General features: G+C 52.8%; 1 protein-coding gene and 1 non-coding gene across 11 annotated transcripts; one reads left to right on the forward strand and one right to left on the reverse strand.

The window, feature by feature from the left end:
* Positions 1–1833: 1833 nt before the first annotated feature.
* Positions 1834–4827, reverse strand: LOC108177167 (uncharacterized). 5 transcript variants are annotated; one of them, XR_016214813.1, is made up of 5 exons: positions 4689–4827; positions 4052–4117; positions 3744–3771; positions 3512–3634; positions 1834–2245 (listed from the first exon to the last, which is right to left on the reverse strand). It is a non-coding gene; the product is annotated as an uncharacterized LOC108177167 (transcript). The 5 variants fall into 5 exon arrangements; XR_016214810.1 differs by having other exon boundaries at positions 4642–4779; XR_016214811.1 differs by lacking the exon at positions 3744–3771 and having other exon boundaries at positions 4642–4779.
* On the forward strand, positions 4643–18531 carry MON1A (MON1 vesicular trafficking associated A). Of its 6 annotated transcripts, none has more exons than XM_089306241.1 (6): positions 4643–4765; positions 14338–14477; positions 15653–16138; positions 16604–17369; positions 18034–18181; positions 18280–18531. In XM_089306241.1, exons 2-6 carry the CDS (start codon positions 14351–14353, stop codon positions 18418–18420), a joined length of 1668 nt encoding a protein of 555 aa, XP_089162367.1. In that variant the 5' UTR covers positions 4643–4765; positions 14338–14350; the 3' UTR covers positions 18421–18531. The 6 variants fall into 6 exon arrangements, 5 of the variants coding, with proteins under 5 accessions (XP_089162367.1, XP_089162365.1, XP_008258889.1 ...); XR_011379528.2 differs by lacking the exon at positions 4643–4765 and adding an exon at positions 4876–5163 and having other exon boundaries at positions 17961–18181; XM_008260667.5 differs by lacking the exon at positions 4643–4765 and adding an exon at positions 4876–5163.
* The last annotated feature ends 806 nt before the right edge of the window (positions 18532–19337 follow it).

Below are 19337 nucleotides of genomic sequence, written 5' to 3' on the forward strand. Positions count from 1 at the left end.
CCCGCCAACCCCGTCTGTGTGTGTGTGTGCCATTCTGCCTTTCAAATAAATAAATCTTTTGTAAAAGAGTGGGAGGATATGTGGTCAGGGCAGTATGGAGGGAGGCAGTCTCCTCCCGTACCTTATAGGCTGCTGAAATGAGTTTGCCTTCTGTAAGGAGAGAGATGGCAAGGTGTGAGAGGGCTCTGAACAGAGGAATATTAAACCTGACTTCCAGGTTAACAGGATCCCTCTGGCTGCTGTGTGGAAAACAGACCTAAAGTGGGACAGGACAGAAGCAGGACAACCAGTTTTAAGGCTATTGCTATAATCCAACCACAGAGCAATGCTGCTTATACCAGAATGGCCACAGCAGAAACAGAGACATGTTGGAGCGGGGTGAGGGAAGAATTAGGATGTAGGAGGAGCAGTTTTGGTGAAGAGCAGGAGCTCAATGTTAGGTAGGTTGTTTTCAGTGTATGGCAGGCAAGTGAGGAGTGGAATTCAGGATAAAGGTCATGGCCAGTGATGCCAATCTGGGAGATAGTAACACATTTCTAGTGTCTAAAGCAGTGTGCTTACATGAGATGACCAAGGGGTGAGTATGATATAGATGGAAGAGCAGAGTTTGAGCCCTAATCCTAAAGCACACCAAAGCTCAGAGGTTCTGAGAAGAGGAACAGTTAGACAGAACCATCAGGACTTTGTGCTTCTCAAACTGGATCATTTTCCATGGGTCTTTCCCTTACCAATAGTACTTTATCCTCTAAAGAAGTATAAGAAACAAATTCTTCTTGCTTTATTCCAATTTCCTTGGATAATAATTATTACCCTTTAATCATACTATGTGCCTCGCATGGTGCTGGCACTTCATTCATGACTTTGTTTAATCTTCACAATAACTGCATGACATTATCCCCATTTATAGTTAAAGAAACCAAGGTCTGGAAAGATGTAAATAACTTAGCACAGTTGGAAAGGGTAGGTTGAGAGGATTCTAACCAAGGTCTGTCCCGTGAGAAAGCTCATATTCCTAACTACTTCCCTGAGATGTTTATTGAGGGTTTGCAGAGCAGGCATCTGCATGTTTTATTTTTCTTGCACACCTGAGCTCACAGTATTTGTAAGGGTTATGTATTTATTGGTTTACTTATTTTGCTGCCGAAGATCAAGAAGTAAGAGTTGTACAAAAAGCTGTGCCAGAGTAGCACCGTCAGCTAGAATCAGGTATAAGTTTCCGTCGGGGAGATGGCTTCTCTTTTTAGAAGCAAAATCCTGGCAGGGGAAAATACAGCAGAAACAAAGGCATTGTCCTATCTGTTTTTCCCCTTTTGCTCTCATTTGGGGCCATGGCTCTTCAGCATCCAAAGTAGAAACTTTACTGAATATAAATATAGGAGACAGATAATCAGATGATACAAAATTATGGGTGAAATTTCCCAGCAAAGCAGGAAAACCAGCTACCTTAGGAGGTACTGCAAAATGATAAAGGCAGGAAGGAAAATGTCTTTAGAATTTCCTGAGGAGGACTGGAGTTTGTAACAGCAGTTAAGACACCAGCTGCATCCCCTGTCAGAGTGCATGGGTTTGGGTCCTGGCTCTGCTTGTACTTCCAGCTTTCTGAGTGTATGCGCCCTGAGAGATAGAAGGTGACCGCTCAAATACTTAGGTTCCTGCCACCCACATGGGAGAGCTGGGTTGAGTTCTGGGCTCCTGGCTTCAGCCTAACCCAGTCCCAGCTTTCGCAGGCATTTGAGGGAGTGAACCAGTGAGTGAAAGTTCTTTCTACCTGGCTTCTCCCTCCCTCCCTCCCTCCCTCCCTCCCTCTTCAAATAAAATTAAAGTTGACAAATCAACATTACAAAATTTTTAAACAATTTCTGCTTAAGACACTGCTTAGGATTCCTGCCTTCCATATTAGAGTGCTTAAGTTCAATTCCCAGGTCCACTTCCAATTCCAGACCTGTTACGCACATAAGCACCAAACCTGGGAGAAATTCTCTCCCAAGAAGGCAACCGCACACATTTGTGTCATTCCACAATGTCAGATTTCTCAAATGCACACAGACAACTCAATTATAGCAAAAGCACAGATTAGTCAATAATGCTTATCACTCATATCAAGCAAAGAAGGGAGGAAGAGTAGGAGAACTGTCTGGGATGCTCTGGTCACAGGCAGGCAGATGTCAAGTCTGTTCCGGTTATGGTTCCTCTGGGTCAGCTTGCTTGCAGAGTCACTCTGAGAGTGCTTCCCAGCAGCTACCAGCTGTCAAAGGTGAGTAAATAAAAATTCTGAAAATTTGCCAGGAGGGGCTGGCACTGTGGCATAGTAGACTAAGCTTCCACCTGCATCACCTGCCCTCCCTGGCCACAGCAGAGAGTTGGCCTTGAAGAGGGGCAACCAGGACAGAATCCGGTGCCCCGACTGAGACTAGAACCCGGTGTGCCGGCGCCGCTAGGCAGAGGATTAGCCTAGTGAGCCATGGCGCCGGCCTAAAACAAAGTTTTAATAACAACCTTAAGATTTTCAGTATGGGTGTAGCTGGTAAAGCTACAGCCTGCAATACTGGCATCCCATAGGGGTGCTGGTTCGAGACCTGGCTGCTCCACTCTTTTTTTTTTTTTTTTTTTTTGACAGGCAGAGTTAGAGAGAGAGAGAGAGAGAGGTCTTCCTCTTCTGGTGGTTCAGCCCCCAAATGGCTGCTACAGCCGGTGCGCTGCACTGATCCAAAGCCAGGACCCAAGCACCTGGGCCATCCTCCTTTGCCCTCCCGAGCCACAGCAGAGAGCTGGACTGGAAGAGGAGCAACCGGGACAGAATCCGGCGCCAGCCTGCTCCACTTCTGATCCAGCTCCCTGCTGATGCACCTGGGAAAGCAGCAGAGGATGGCTCAAGTGCTTGGGCCCCTGCACCCACGTGGGAGACCCAGAAGAAGTGCCAGGCTCCTGCTTTCAGTCTGGCCCATCTCCAGCAGTTGTAGCCATTTGGAGAGTAAGATGTGTGTGTGTGTCTGTGTGTCTTCCTCTCTCTGTATAACTCTTTGTTTTTTTTAAAAGATTTATCTATCTATCTATCTATCTATCTATCTATTTATTTATGTGAAAGTCAGAGTTACACAGAGAGAGGAGAGGCAGAGAGAGAGAATCTTCCATCCTATGGTTCACTCCCCAATCGGCTGCAACAGCCAGAGCTATGCCGATCTGAAGCCTGGAGCCAGGAGTTTCTTCCAGGTCTCTCATGCAGGTGCAGAAGCCCAAGGCTTTGGGCCATCTTCTACTGCTTTCCCAGGCCGTAGCAGAGAGCTGGATCGGAAGTGGAGCAGCCGGGTCTCACACCAGTGCCTATATGGGATGCCGGTGCTTCAGGCCAGGGCATTAACCTGCTGCACCAAAGCACTGGCCCCTTGTGTAACTCTTTCAAATAAATAAATATTTTTTAAAAAGACTGTCAGTAGTAGTGACATGGTTTGTTTTGTGAGTGTGTCCTAGGCACAAACGTCAACCAGATGCGGATAGATACACAGCCACTTACTTTGCTAAGTAGTTGTAATACTCGCAGGTGACAGTACTATGGGGCAGCTGATGGACGTCAACACGGAGATGGTCAAGAGGTCTGATTAGGCAGAAAACTTCTGACTTGCCTCCTATGGCAGTTCTGTGGGATGTAACTTCTGGTTAATGAAGCACAAGCAGAGACTATAAGGTCTTCTTGGCTTAAACTTAGGACATAATAATGTGAGCAAAGCTGTATAAATTAAATTTACCCTAAAGGAGGGAAGCTGGGTTCCTGAGCTGGTGAGGAGAGAAAATACCGACTGGCGGTGACTTGAAGGGGTTTAGGTCCATCCTCTCCATCCCAAGGGAATGAATGATGATCAGGGCTTTTTTTCACAGGTTCTTACTAAACGGGGGGTGGAGGGGACCAGAGAGCTCCATGCAAAGCCATCTCCAGCACATCAGCCACAGGCCCCTGTGTGGAGGCAGCCACCCCATACTACAAGGAGACGCTCAGGGCAGGCAGAGCGCTTCCCCAGCTCCAGTGTGGGGCACAGAGGGGACAGGAGAGACTGACTTGGGGGTACCCGTTGGAGTGGCAGGGAGCATTCTAATGGTGATTTCAGACTTCTTCATCACAGAGCTGTTGGGAGAATTAACACAAGGCTACAAATTAGTTGCTTCAGAGAAAAAGGTGAGCACTGTTGTTGTCAATCTCTAATTTTGCCTCTTTCAACTGTTCACCAAAAACAAGGGCCATTTGAGGAAGCCTGTTGTTTTATTGTTTGGCTTCTAGGAAATGACAAACAGTGGCTCTTTGCTCTGGCAAATCGCCTGGGCAGCTCCTAAAGCACTACCAGTGCCTGGTTCCCCACCCACCCTCACCCTCAACCCAGCCCAATCCAATCTTTATCTCCAGGGAGGGTGTCCAGGCATTATTGCTTTTTAAAAAGCTCCCCAGGTCATTCTATGTGCTGCCAGAGTTGAGAAATGGCATTCTAAAACGTGGTTAAAACACTTTTTCTTTTTTCTTTTTTAGCAGCGGGCTAATTCGGTTTTCGCACATGCCCACATCCTGCACGGCCCCTGTGGCTGTGCCCACTAATGACATTTATCCGGCCCCCGACACGGGCACTGCCCTTTCACTGCCCCTGGGGAAAACCGCACCAGCGTCCTTTTCTCTCCCTTGAAATAAACCTCCAGTGGGCTCGGACCGAGGGGTCCGACGGTCCAGGTCTGCGGTCCGCGCGGGGGTTTGGGCTCCGGGGAGGCGCCCGGGCTTCCGGGACAGGTGAGATGGCGATGCAGGGAGAGGCGTGCCGCGACCCGGGGCTGGGCCGGGTTCAGCAGCCGCGCACAGTCCCAGCGGCGCCGCAGGCGGCCGAGCACCGCAGACTACATTTCCCACAATGCACCCCGGGGGCGGGCCAGGTCGGGCCGAGCGGCTGGAGCCGGGCCTCGGCGGCGAGAGGCCGGCAAAGGCTGTCTCCCTGCGCTGGCGGACGGGTTGGGGGCGGCGGAAGGGCTCGTGCCGGTTGCTGTGGCCATGTCCGTGTCTGCAGGGGGCCTTGGCCCCGCGACTCAGCGGCCCCAGGCCGAGCCCGGCCGGACACCCCCACCCCCCCGGGGGTCCGGCGGAGAGCAGTGACCTGCACCCTGTGTGCGTCCTGGGCCCTCCCGAAGAAACAGGTGAGTCTGCCAACCCACGTGACCTGGGGGCGCAGGAGACTGGAGAGCTGTCATCTTTGGAGGGAGGGACTTGAAGATTGGGGGTTCCTGACGTCTCCGGTACCAGTTGCGATATAAGGACTGGGTCTCCCTGGAGTCCCTTAGCGACTGGCCCCCAGCTGGGAAATGCAAAAAGCGAGGCCTGGAGCCCATCATTTGGCCAAGAGGTTGACGTCCGGTAGGGGACAGTGGTCAGGTCGGATTCACCCGCCAAGACACACACATTCAGCCCTCAGAGTCCTCTCAAAAAATGACAGAGGTGACTTGTAGGGTGAGAGGGGAGCATCTGGGTCTTGGGTCTTGGGACTTTGGGACTTTGTTCTCAAGTGTGCACTGGGCCAGATAAGTGGGCTGCGCCTTGTACTGGGTGAGCCACTCTTTTCTGGGCTGGAGTTCCCTAGGGGAGCGTGAACAGCCTTTGTCAGGGAGGGGAGTGGCCACCAGAGATGGCAGGGACCAGGCTAGGCTTGCAGCATGGAGTGACTGGCTTACTGCTAAGCGGCTACAGCACAGCCTCCCAGATAGGCCACTCCCCAGAGGGTCAAGGCAGGATGCAGCATTGTCCGAGAGGGCCAGTAGGGAGGGGCTTGCAAGGCTCAGCCTGCTCCGGGGCCACTTGAGGGAGGTAGGAACACCGGAAGGGCACATTGAACCAACCTGTTTGGTGACGTGCACAGGCACAGGGGGCCGCTTCTAGGAAAGATGGCAAATTCTGAGGGTGTCTAAAACCACTGTTAAAGAAGAGTCCCCATAGGGGCACTTGAGGCTGCATCTCAAAGACTTCCTTTGCCTAGCAGCTGCAGGGGGGGCTAGGGTGGATTCTGGTGTGATTCACTCAGGCCCCTTGCCTGAGTTTCCAGGGTCAGTATCCAGAGAATGGTCCTTTTGCCCGGACATCCAGACTGAGCTGGGAGATGCTAAGGCGTTGCATGATCTCAGGTGGCAGAGGAACTGTGGTGAAGGAAGCATCCACTGTCTCCCGCCAGCTGACCCTACCACACGCAGTTATCATGCTGGTACCACTCATGAAGCCCACGAGGGACCAGGGGAAAGTGGGCCTTCAGGACAGGCATAAGCATTGTAGTCCTTGTTTGGGTCTTTGAACCAGAAGAACACATGGCAGGGACACACGGCAGACCAAGGAGTTAAACTTGGGAGAGACTTCCCAGAGGAGCAGAGAGCCAATGGTGCACTCTCACAACCCTGGGGCCGGAGAAGAGCCAGTTGGTCTGGAGGAATGCCTATTCCTAGGCCCACACACACCTCTGTGGCCCAGCATTACAGGAGGGTCACTTGAGGCCACAGCTCACATGGCTTCACATTTGCCCAGACTGTTTACCCGGGGCCCCTGGCTCAGACTGAGCAAACTCTCAAAGGACTGATTTACAGGACAGAGACGACTGGATCCCTGTGACATAAGTAAAAAGAATCGTGATATGCTAATGGCAGCAGTATATAAATGCCTACTCTGTGCCAATGTAGCCAAATTACATGAATTATCACATGTAATCCTCTCACTGAAGAATCAGTACTGTCACCATCCCCATTTTGTAGATGAAAAACCGGAAACCTTCAAAACCAAGCCAAGTTAATCCAGGTCCTATGGACTGCAGCCTCCGTACCTGACGACGTCTAAGGACAAGTCTTCCCCACTAGGAGGGGTTTCCGGAGGCCACCTCAAAGGTGTGATGGACCTGGGTGTTCTTCACAGATCTTTTTACTTGCTGCCAAAGACGCTGATGTGCCCAGTGTTGACTGGACTCCTCCTGCACGTGGTGCTGACACTCTGAAAGTGGTGGCAGGCCACAAGGGGGTCTTCAGTGCAGAGCACTAGCCCAGGGTGAGAGGGCTGAGGAGAGCTCCTGCAGGAGGGCCTCTCCGGTAAGGCGGCACGTGAGCAGCACCCTGCGGGAAGTGAGGGAGTGAGTCACGTGGATTTCTAGCCCCGGCGGTGAGATAGGCGAAGTGAGGGTGGGGACAGCTCGGGCAGTTCAGCAGGGACAAAGTCCTGAAGTGAAACTCAGGTTGCTTACGGAAAGCCATGAGGCCAGTGTGGCTGGGCGGAAGCAGTTAGTGGGGAGACAGGTATCAAGTGGAGCCTCGTGTTCTACTGTGAGGAAATTGGCCTTCTCGCGAGTGTGGAGGGCCCATTCTCAGAGCTGTGAGCAGGGGAATTACAGGACATGTTTCAAGAGGAGCACTTGAGTGCCCTGAGAAGTGGGGAGACTGGTTAGGAGACTGTTGCAACAGTCTCCTAGAGAGGTAATGGTGGCTTGGACCAACGTGGTAGTCCTGGAGGTGAGAAGTGGTCACATTCTGGGTTAGGCATCTCCCACTTCACATCAGTAAACTGTTCCACGAAAGCTGGCCCCGTTCAGTGTGGAATCACTAACCTAGTGTCTGTTTCTGGTTGTTTTTTAAAAAATTTTACTTGAGAGGCATAGAGACAGAGAAGAATCTTTGATCTACTGAATCACTCCCCAAACACCCAGGGCTGGGCCAGGCTGAACTCCGTCTGGGTCTCCCTCATGCGTGGCAGGGACCCAAGTCCTTGGGCCATCGTCTGCTGCCTGCCAGGCAGATGAGCAAGAAGCTGAATCCCAGGCACTCCTAGATCAAGTTTTCATAATGTAAATGCACCTTTTTTCTATGTAAACATTAGTGAATCAATATAAGTCTGACATATTAGTTATCTATTGGGGTAACATAGTATCCCCAAACTTAGCGTAAAAGAACAGTGTTCATTTTCTCAGACAGTTCCTGTGAGTCAGCCCTTTGAGTGCAGCTTAGGGATGGTTCAGGCTCAGAGCCTGCTATGAGGTTGTAATCATCTGAAGGTTTGACTGGGCCTAGACCAGGTGTGTCCAAGGCAGCTCGCTCACGTGACGGGCGAGTTGGCACTGGCTGTTTGCAGGGAGTCTCATTTGCATGACCGTGAGGGTGCTTCTGTGGGACTGCCTAGAGTCCTCCCAGCATGACCAGTAGCTTTCCCTTGGAAAGAATGAACCAAGGTAGCAAGTGGAAACCACAATGTCTCTTATGACCTAGCCTCAGAAATCACACATCTTTATTTTCATGGCATCCTGTGGTTTCCTAGGTCAGCCCTGCTGAGTGTGGGAGAATACACAGGTACCAGGAGGTCACAAACACTGGAGACCTGTTGAAGACGATAGTTGGATATTAAATAACAAAAGGCATTCTGTGGGAAAAGTATTAGTTAGCGGGACATTTTGCTGGGTATGCCTGTGTCTGGAAGTGCAATTGACAGTGTTTGGTGGTGGTTTGGTATACCGGTGTGGAGGAAAAGAGAGCATAGGGGATGACTCCCAAGCTTTTTGCTGAACAGCCGAAAGAATGAAATTGCCTTTCAATGAGATGGTAAAAATTATGGGAGGCACAACTTTTTAACAGAACAATCAGAGTTCAGTTTGGGGCATATAGCCTTGAGATAACATCAAGTAGATGATTAAATCTGCATACTTCTAGAGGGCAGAAGAGAGATTGGGGCTGGAAATAAAAGTTGGAATCATTAACGTGTAGATGAAGTTTATTTTTTTTTTTAAATTTTATTTATTTGAAAGGCAGAGGCAGAGAGAGAGAGAGAGAGATCTTTCATCCACTGGCCCTCTCCCCCAGTGGCTGCAACCACTGGACTGGGCCAAAGCTGAGAGCCTCCTCCAGGTCTCCCACGCAGTTGGACCATCCTGGGCTGCTTTCCCAGGTGCAGGAGCAGGGAGCTGGATTGGAAGCAGCTGGAACAACAATCAGCACCCATATTGGATGCCGGTGCCGCAGGCCATGGCCTTAACCCACAGCACAACAGCACTGGCCCCTCTCTGAAGTGTTTAAGAGCTGGTAGTCACCTCTAGCTCTGTCTTCCACTGCCAGGTGATGTCAAAGGCAGGTCAGTAAAGTTCTAAGAGCAGGATCCTGAATCACTGCTTGGAAGGGAGAGCGCTGAATTGCCACCAGACCCTCAGGAGATTTCACGTGAGCATACAGTAAGCCTTCGTGTGTCAACCTCTACTCTTGACTTACACAGCATAGCTTAGACGACCTGACTGTAACAAATTCCAAATATGATTTGCTATTTTGAGGGGTTGGTTTGTTACAAAGGGTAGCAGATGGGCTGGCGCTGTGACATAGCAGGTAAAGGCTCCACCTGCGCTGCCGGCATCCCATTTGGGCGCCAGTTTGAGTCTCGGCTGCTTCACTTCCAATCCAGCTCTCTGCTGTGGCTTAGGAAAGCAGTAGAAGATGGTCCACATCCTTGGGCCCCTGTCCCCATGTGGGAGACCTGGAAGAAGCTCCTGGCTCCAGATTGGCTCATCTGCAGTCATCCTGGCCATCTGGGGAGTGAACTAGCGGGTGGTTCTCTCTCTCTCTCTCTCTGTCTCTGTCTCTCTGCCTCGCCTCTCTCTGTATAACTGTGACTTTCAAGAAAAATAAATACATCTTTTTTTTTTTTTTAAAAAGGGTAGCAGAAAGATGGGGCAGTAGGTTAAGAGGAATGTAGAGGTAAGAGGAAGTTGGCGCTGGTGCTGCTGTAGCTCAATAGGCTAATCCTTCACCTGCGGCGCCGGCACACCGGGTTCTAGTCCCAGTTGGGGCGCCGGATTCTGTCCTGGTTGCTCCTCTTCCAGTCCAGCTCTTTGCTGTGGCCCGGGAAGGCAGTGGAGGATGGCCCAGGTCCTTGGGCCCTGCACCCGCATGGGAGACTAGGAGAAGCACCTGGCTCCTGGCTTTGGATCAGTGCGGTGCACCGGCCGCGGCAGCCATTGGAGGGTGAACCAATGGAAAAGGAAGACCTTTTTGTCTTTCTCTCTCTCTCACTGTCCATCCTGCCTGTCAAAAAAAAAAAAAAAAAAAAAAAGGAAATTGGCTTCTTTTTTAACTTTTTAATTGAAGTAAAGCGAACATACAGACAAGTTCACAAATCCTAAGTACATATGCTCCTTGACGTAGGATGGGGTTAAGTTCCCATAATCTGTTGTTGGAAATAACGTAAGTCGAAAACAAGCTTAATACACTTAAGCTCGTAGCTCAGCAATGCAGTACACTGTTAAGTATGAATTGGTTACCCAGGATTGTGTGTCTGACTAGGAGCTGCTGTGGCCCAGCATCAAGAAAGAATGTAGGATTGCATGTCACTAGCCTGGGAAAAGACCGAAATTCAAAATTTAAAGTGTGGTTTACTGAGTGTGCATCACTTCCACACCATCATAAAGGTGACACATCGTAAGTCAGGGACTGTCTGCACAACTCCGTGACTATCACACAGTGACACACCCACAGGAGTGTGTTTTGAAGACAGAGGAAATGTCTGCACGTTGGTGATGGACAGGGGTGGGGGACACTGATGATCCGGGAGAGAGGGACAGCTGCTGGTGTAGGAGGCGGGGCTGAGCTCCGGCACACCGTGGAGGAGTTAGTCACAGAGGCACGGGAACAGCTCATCATTAGGAAGCAGAGGGGACACAAAGGCTGGCCGATGGGGGAGGTGGCGGTGGCGGTTTATGGAAGTCCTCTTTGGATGCTCAGTGGAACAGAAGGCAGGGTCACCTGCTGGTGGTTCTGTGAGCGTGAGGGAAGGAGATGATGAAACGAGGAAAGGAAAGGTATGAAGTTGTTGGGGGACGTGAAGAGATGTGGAAATGTCGAGTGTTGCCATGTGTGGCAGTGGTTCTGTACCCTCGCCTCAGGAAAATCTCTCCCAATCCAGGGAGTCAGGTCCAGAAATCCTGGCTGCAAGCCTACTACTGTCCAGCTTACTTTCTGCTCAGGCATGGGCAGACTAATCTCTGAGGACACGCTGCATAGCAGTGCAGAGCCATCTCTGGCTTCTAGGATAGCTTTGCAGTCTACAGGCTTCTCATGTGGCCTTTTTTTTTTTTTAAGTGTATTCATTTTTATTTATTTGCAAGGCAGAGTGAGAGTGTAAGAGCGAGAGAAAGAGAGATCTTCCATCTGCTGGTTCACTCCCCAAACGCTCACAACAGCCAGTGTTGGGCCAAGTGAAGCCAAGAGCCTGGAACTCCGTCTGGATCTGCTGATGGGCGGCAAGGACTCAAGTACTGGAGTCATGATCTGCCGCCTTCTTGGCACATCAGCAGGACGCTGGATCAGAAGGCAGAGGCAGGACTCAACGCCAGCCACTCCAGCGTTGGCTGTGGGTGTCCCACACTGCCATGCCTTGCCTGAGTCTTCTAGTTCAAGACCTAGACATGCCTTAGTTTCCTTGGCACCCACTGCCCTGGGCTCAGTGGTGGTAGGTCTCTCAGTCGTTTTGGATTGTTCCTCTGGGTGCCTCCTCTGGTTCTTTAAAAAAAAAAAAAAAAAAAAAAAAAAAAAAAATTGGCGCTCAGCCCTCTGCCTCTCTGCTGAGCCGCCCGCCTGGTCTGGCCAGGTGTACTCTCTCTACTACCCGCCCCCCAGTCCGAGCGACTGCGCACTCTCTCAGGTCCTGTCTGGAGAGGTGCCCATCCGTTCTTGCAGATGTCCCTTCCCTAATAAACTTTGCTACTTTTACCTCCCACTAAAAAAATAAAAATAAAAATAAATAAAAAATAAAGATTTATTTATTTATTCGAAAGGCAGAGTTAGAGAGGTAGAGGCAGAGAGAAAGAGAAATCTTCCATCTGCTGGTTCACTCTGCAAATGGCTACCATGGCCAGAGCTGGGTCAATCTGAAGCCAAGAGCTAGGAGCTTCTTCCAGGTCTCCCATGTGAGCGCAGGGGCCCAAGCATTTGGGCCATCTTCCACTGTTTTCCCAAGCCATAGCAGAGAGCTGGATCAGAAATGGAGCAGCCAGGTCTCGAACCAGCACCCATATAGGATGCCTGCACTACAGACAGCAGCTTTACCTGCTATGCCACAGTGCCAGCCCCACCTCCTCAGGTTCTTATTGGGGGCATGCAACCTTTTACTTTGATCCATCATCAGACAAGGCAACCCATTACTGTGCCTCATGGGCTCTGACCCTTGCTAGGAACTGTAACTCTTGATTATTCTGAGGGATAGATTACTGGCCTACAGAATCTCTTAGTAATTTCTCCAGCAGTCTTCCTTTGGTTCTACTCTGTAGAGTGATGCTGTTGATCAGTGCTCAATTCCCACTTGCCCTGTAGTGCTCAAGACTCAGTGCAGGAGAGGCCACCAGGCCAGATAACAGCATACAGCCCCTGCCTCCCTATCTATCTGTTTTGCACATTGAGCTTCTATAAAATATTCATGTGAAAAAAAGATTCTACAGCTTAAAACAAAGATGACAACAGTAAGAAGAACTTAAAAATCAGCGTTTTGGGCAGCTACACAGGAGCTACCATATGCATCCAGATATTTTTTAAAAAATATTTATTTATTTATTTGAAAGTCACAGAGAGAGGAGAGGCAGAGAGAGAAAGAGAGAGAGAGAGGTCTTTCATCCATTGATTCACTCCCCAGATGGCCACAACAACCAGAGATGTGCCAATCCAAAGCCAGGACTAGGAGCTTCTTCTGGGTCTCCCACGTGGGTGCAGGGGCCCAAGGATTTGGGCCATCTTCTGCTATCCCAGGCCACAGCAGAGAGCTGGATCAGAAGTGGAGCAGCCAGGACTCAACCCGGTACCTATATGGGATGCCAGCACTGCAGGCCGGGGCTTTAACCCACTGTGCCACCGCACCGACCCCCATGCAGGGGTCTTGACTAGCATGTTAATCACTAGGCTAAATGCCTGCCCCTCCATGAACTTTTTGAAGGCTTCTTGTATTCATAGATTTCAAGTTTCATTGTACCACATTAAACTTACTTTTTTTTAAAAAAATTATTTATTTATTGAAAGGTGAAGTAATACACAGAGAGGGAGAAACATGAGGGTGGGTGGGGAGAGAGAGAGAGACCACTGCTGTGGTGTAGCGAGCAAGTAAAGCCGTTGTCTGCAGTGCCAGCATCCCATATGGGTGCCAGTTCAGGTCCCGGCTGCTCCACTTCTGATCTTGCTGATCCCTGCTGAAGTGCCTGGGAAAGCAGCATGGGATGGCCCACGTCCCTGGGTCCTTGCACCCATATAGGAGACCTGGAGGAAGCTCCTAGCTCCTGACTTCAATCTGGCCCAGCTCCAGTTGTTGCAACCATTTGGGGAGTGAACAAGCAGATGGAAGATCTCTCTGTGTGTGTGTGTGTGTATAACTATGCCTTTCAAATAAATAAGTAAATTTTTTAAAGAGGGAGATATGTTTAATCTGTTGGTTCACTCCCCAAAATGGCTGCAATGACTAGGGCTGGGCCAAGCCAAAGCCAGGAACCTGGAACCCCATCTGGGTCTCCCAGTAGGTGGCAGGGGCCCAAATACTTGGGCCATCTTCCACTACTTTACAAGGCATATTAGCAGGGAACTGGATTTGAAGCAGAGCAGCCAGAACTCAAACCGGCACTTTGATGCCAATGTCTCAGGCAGCAGCTTAACCCACTATGCCACCATGCCATCCCCTAAATTTAACTGTTAATTCTGTATTTCCACTAACTTTTTGGAGTATCTGCATACACTAAAGTGAACAGGAAAAGATGCTAAGAGGTAGGATAATGGTAACTTTTCTTTATATTTGTCTGTGTTTGCCAAGTTTTCTATAATGACTATAGAAAAGGAACAAGATACTTAATTTTTATTTGTTTATTTATTTGAAGATTTATTTATTTTATTTGAAAGGCAGTTACAGAGAAAGGGAGAGAGAGAGAGTTATCTTACATCCCAAATGGCTGCAACAACTGGAGCTGGGCCAGATCGAAGCCAGGAGCTAGGCGCTTCCCCCAGGTCTCCTACGTGGGCGCAAGAGCCCAGGGACTTAGGCCATCCTATGCTGCTTTCCCAGGCACATCAGCAGGAAGCTGGATCCAAGTGGAGCAGCTGGGACTGGAACTGGATTCATATGGGATGCCAGCACTGCAGCTAGTGGCTCAACCCAGTACACCACAATGCCGGCCTCAATACTTAATTTTTTAGAAGGGAATACGCAGCACCCATTCCCCAGGGATTTGCGTTAGTGGGGTCCTAGTAATGGATACTTTTCCTGTACTGACCGCTGTCTATTATGCCAGTGACACTGCCAGTAGCACCTTCCCCATAGCCCTTGGTGATCATTTTTTTGCCCCACAGGAGAGCCCAAAGGATGGCTGCTGATATGCAGAGGAAGAGAAGCAGCGAATGCCCTGATGGCACTTTGGCTCCTTCTGATGGACAGAATGTGGAGAGGGCAGAGAGCCCCACCCCAGGAATGGCCCAGGGGATGGAGCCAGGTATGGGCAGAGTGTGCTGCCCCAGCCAGCTGAGAGCTGGAGCAGCCTCCGGGGACCTGGGGTTCCCAACCACTTTCCTTCCTACTCATCCGTACATGTGTTTAGTCAGGTGCTGCGGCTCCCGTGGGAGCTGGGCCCCGTCTGCATCTGGCCTTCTGTCACTTCACGTTGCACTGACCTCTGGCTGCCACTGTGGGCTCTCCTCCTGTTCCCTGTGTCTACAGAGCACCGCTCTGGCTCCTTCTTCCCTCCTCAGCTCTCTGCTTAAATGGCATAAGTTAGGCTTGCCCTGAGCACGCACTGTATGGTATGCATAAAATTATTTTGTAATTTTATGTATGTATGTATTGTCCATTTCTCTCTTCCACGAGATAGTGAGCTCTTTGACCACGGGGCAGTCATATCCTTAATGCCTGAAACAATGCTGAACTCATCCTGGAGACTCAAAAATCTATCTGCCATCGGCAGAGGAAGACTAGCACAGGCGCTGCCCGGGAGAGCCCTAGGCTAGCAGAGCCCTGACAGTGGAGTCAGCCAGGAGCCGAGGCCTGGGGCCAGTAGGGGAAGGAGATTCACCGCATGTGGGAGGGGCTCCAGGCACAGGCGAGGTTCTGGGCATACAGCAGTGCACAACCAGGTCTCCTCCTCTGGGGGCAACTGTTGCACTGAGGAGGAGGAGAGTAACTGGCAGGGGACACAAGGAAGTCACAGAGGGAGAGGTGATAAGGTGCCTGGGGTTGGAGGTTAGGAGAGGAGGGAAGGAGCTTCCTTGCTGAGAGCTGAAGTGTGACAAGCATCCAGACAGCAGGGGCAGAGCTCCTGAGATAGGCGGGGGCATGCTGAGGGTGTCCAGAGAGCAGGTGGAGGGCAAGGGGGCGGGTGGCAGAATGGGAGCGAGAGAGGTAGGCACTGCCAACTGCCACTGCTGCCATGAGGGGTCTGGGTCTGATTTCGGTGTGATGGGAGGAGACTGGTGGGCTGAACGTCACCAAGAAGCATGGCCCGTGGCAGACCGTGGCAGGCAGGAGGGGACAGTGGCATGGCCCCGTTGGGTCAGGCCGTCCTCCTGACCCTTCTAGGACAGGCAGTCCTGCTGCAGTGACCATGGTAGACACCTTGCTGGTGAGAGCGTCTGCCAGCAGTGACCTCTAAGCACCAGTGCTTTTGGCCTACAGGTGCTGGGCAGGAGGGTGCCATGTTCGTCCATGCCCGTTCCTACGAGGACCTGACTGAGTCAGAGGATGGGGCAGCTTCTGGGGACAGCCCCAAGGAGGGTGCCGGGGGTCCCCCACCACTGCCTGCAGACATGCGCCAGATCAGCCAGGACTTTAGCGAGCTCAGCACCCAGCTGACGGGTGTGGCCCGTGACCTGCAGGAGGAGATGCTGCCAGGAAGCTCTGAGGACTGGCCAGAACCCCCGGGGGCAGCTGGGCGAGCCGCCACGGAGCCCCCGCGGGAAGGCACAGACGAGGGGGATGAGGAGGACGCTGCGGAGGCCTGGCGCCTGCACCAGAAGCACGTCTTCGTGCTGAGCGAGGCAGGGAAGCCTGTGTACTCCCGCTATGGGTCTGAGGAGGCACTCTCCAGCACTATGGGGGTCATGGTGGCCCTGGTATCCTTCCTGGAGGCAGACAAGAACGCCATCCGCTCCATCCATGCAGGTGAGCCGCCTGGAGAGGGGCTGGGGAGGGCTCCCCGGCCACGACAGAGGACAGGTCCCTCTCACTGCTGGCCTCATGGGGCTATGGTAAGGGCCAAAGGCTGCCCAGCCGCGGCCTTGCCATCGGAGAGGGTGAGAACCGCCTGGGGAGGTGACCAAAAACAACCACAGACCAGGGTCTTGGGCCCCACATAAGAGTGTGTGTTTTTCTCAAGAGCTTCCAGGGCATCGGGGGATGCCAGTGTGTGACAGGGACAAGCCCTGAGCCCTGAGGGGAACTGGGTGATGGGCTATTGTTTTTTATCCTCAGTGTCCTATAAACCCCTACTGGGAGCAGAGCTCTGAGCTAGCAAAGAATGTGGAAGGTGAAGGGGTGCAGAGGAAAATGGGGCTCCCAGGGAGCTGGGAAAGGCCAGTCCGGCTTCTGGGAGAGGGGCTGAGGCTGCCACCCCTGCCCCACCCTCAGATGGCTACAAGGTAGTATTCGTGCGCCGGAGCCCCCTGGTGCTGGTGGCGGTGGCCCGCACGCGGCAGTCAGCCCAGGAGCTTGCGCAGGAGCTGCTCTACATCTACTACCAGATCCTGAGCCTGCTCACCGGGGCGCAGCTGAGCCACATCTTCCAGCAGAAGCAGAACTACGACCTGCGGCGCCTGCTCTCCGGGTCAGAGCGCATCACCGACAACCTGCTGCAGCTCATGGCGCGAGACCCCAGCTTCCTGATGGGGGCGGCGCGCTGCCTGCCTCTGGCTGCGGCCGTGCGCGACGCCGTGAGTGCCAGCCTGCAACAGGCACGCGCACGCAGCCTGGTCTTCTCCATCCTGCTGGCCCGCAACCAGCTCGTGGCCCTGGTGCGCCGCAAGGACCAATTCCTGCACCCCATTGACCTGCACCTGCTGTTCAACCTCATTAGCTCCTCCTCCTCCTTCCGTGAGGGCGAGGCCTGGACGCCTGTGTGCCTGCCCAAATTCAACGCGGCCGGCTTTTTCCACGCACACATCTCTTACCTGGAGCCTGACACCGACCTCTGCCTGCTGCTGGTCTCCACCGACCGTGAGGACTTCTTTGCCGTCTCTGACTGCCGCCGACGCTTCCAGGAGCGCCTTCGCAAGCGCGGAGCTCACCTGGCACTGCGGGAGGCGCTGCGCACGCCCCATTACAGTGTGGCGCAAGTGGGCGTCCCTGACCTGCGTCACTTCCTCTATAAGTCAAAGAGCTCAGGACTCTTCACCAGGTGAGGGAGGGCCTCGGGGGCACTACTTCAGGGAGACTGGGGTGTGGGGAGCGGGGAGCCAGTTGATCCTGATCCTGGGATGCGGCCCTGAAGCTGTCCCTCCCTGTGGGAGTGGACGCCATGCTGTGTCTGCTGCACTCTGGTGGCAGGGACCCAGACTCCCCATCATCCCAGGGGCGTATACCTCTCTTCTTCACTATCCGGAAGGCCTGGAAATGACCAGGAAGTCTCCCGAGGCCTGGAGCAACTCTGGGTCATTGTGATGCAGTCCAGGGTGCTGCTGCCTCCTGCAGCGGAGGGGCTGGGGAGACAGGGCAGCTCCTGTCCTCCTTTTCCCACCTGTTGCCCCAGAGGGTTCCCAGCTCACCGTTTCGCTACTCCAGACCTGTCACTCTTAGATGCCTGAACTCACCTTGGCCTCTCCAGGGATGACCAAAGACCTTGAACTTGGGGATTGGAGATGGGAGGAGGCAGGGCTTCGGTCTGGATAGGTACAGCCCTGTCCTGGGCAGTCTTCGTGGCAGGAGGAAAACGCCGTGTCCTAGGGGAGCATCTGGAGGGTAGGACACATGGTGGCATCTCCCTGGCTAGGAATAGGTGATTCTAGATCTCCAGAGTGGGCAATGGAAGTCACTCCTTTGCGAACCCACTACCCCACCTGCAGCCCTGAGATTGAGGCCCCGTATACCAGTGAGGAAGAGCAGGAGCGGCTGCTGGGCCTCTACCAGTACCTGCACAGCCGCGCCCACAATGCCTCCCGCCCACTCAAGACCATCTACTACACGGGCCCCAACGAGAACCTCCTGGCCTGGGTAAGGTGGCCCTGGGATGGGCTGGGCTTCACGGAGGTCCCTGGTAGAGGCCACAAGGATGCCCAACCTAAATGACCACACTTTTCCCCCTCCTCTAGGTGACAGGCGCCTTTGAGCTCTACATGTGCTACAGCCCCCTGGGGACCAAGGCGTCAGCTGTCAGTGCCATCCATAAGCTGATGCGCTGGATCCGCAAAGAGGAAGACCGCCTCTTCATCCTCACGCCCCTCACCTATTGATGGGAATGCCTGGGAAGCCATGGGAGCCTACAGATGGGGCTGGCCTCTCTTGCCCAGCCAGCAGGCAGGGACTGTGGTTGGTGTGTGCATTAAAGTGCTTTGGGGAAGACACTTGTGGAGGCCTGTCTCTGGTTCCTTCACCTGTCCACTCTCACTCACAGCTGCTGGATCCTCGTCGCTAGCCGCTGTGCAGGCTTTACCCTACACAGGAGTGCATGCACGTTTGAGGCCCTCTCCCCTGCCCTTACACCAGCATCCAACTCAACATTCACAGTTGTTCCCTGGGCTGGAGGTGTTTTGGTTCAGCCGTATGTAAAGGGCTCTACTGCCTTTGCCCTTGGCCTCCTCCCCTCCAAACCCTGACACCTGCCTCCTCTGTCTCAGCCCTGAATGGGGCCTCCAGCTGCATGCCCTGAAGACCACCCAGCCACCTTGGGAGCCTGGCTGTGGCTGAACTGAGGGCAAAAGAAATGGTCAAGTGTGGGAAACCTGAGCCCCAGCATGGGAAGGAGGCCTTGGTGAGGCGTCTGTGTTCAACCCAGGAAGATTCAGCGTCCAGCTTCGCTGTAGCACAGGCCTCTGGGAAACTGCTCAGACCTTCCCATGAAGGGGCTTTCTTCCTCAGCTCCCCTACCTCAGCCAGTGTGTTCCTCAGGATGGTGCCCAAGAATGAGCTGGGGGGTCTGAGAAAGGCAGGAGTAAAGGCCAGTGCCAGTGGGAACATGGCACCTTCCCCGTCACCCTGTCCCCTGCCATGGCATGGCTAGATGCACGTGGGGCCCTGGGCGAGTCCCAGGAAGCTCAGCAGTGAAGGACTAGCTCCAGTCACTCTCCCGTGGAACCTTCTTTGGGCAGAGTCCAAGGCACAGTGCTGCCAGGGGGCTCTCCCGGTTTGCCACAGCCTAACTGTCTCATTG

This window comes from Oryctolagus cuniculus, chromosome 10, assembly GCF_051225735.1.
Source record: "Oryctolagus cuniculus isolate XC-2025 breed Fujian yellow rabbit chromosome 10, ASM5122573v1, whole genome shotgun sequence".
NCBI classification, from domain to species: domain Eukaryota; kingdom Metazoa; phylum Chordata; class Mammalia; order Lagomorpha; family Leporidae; genus Oryctolagus; species Oryctolagus cuniculus.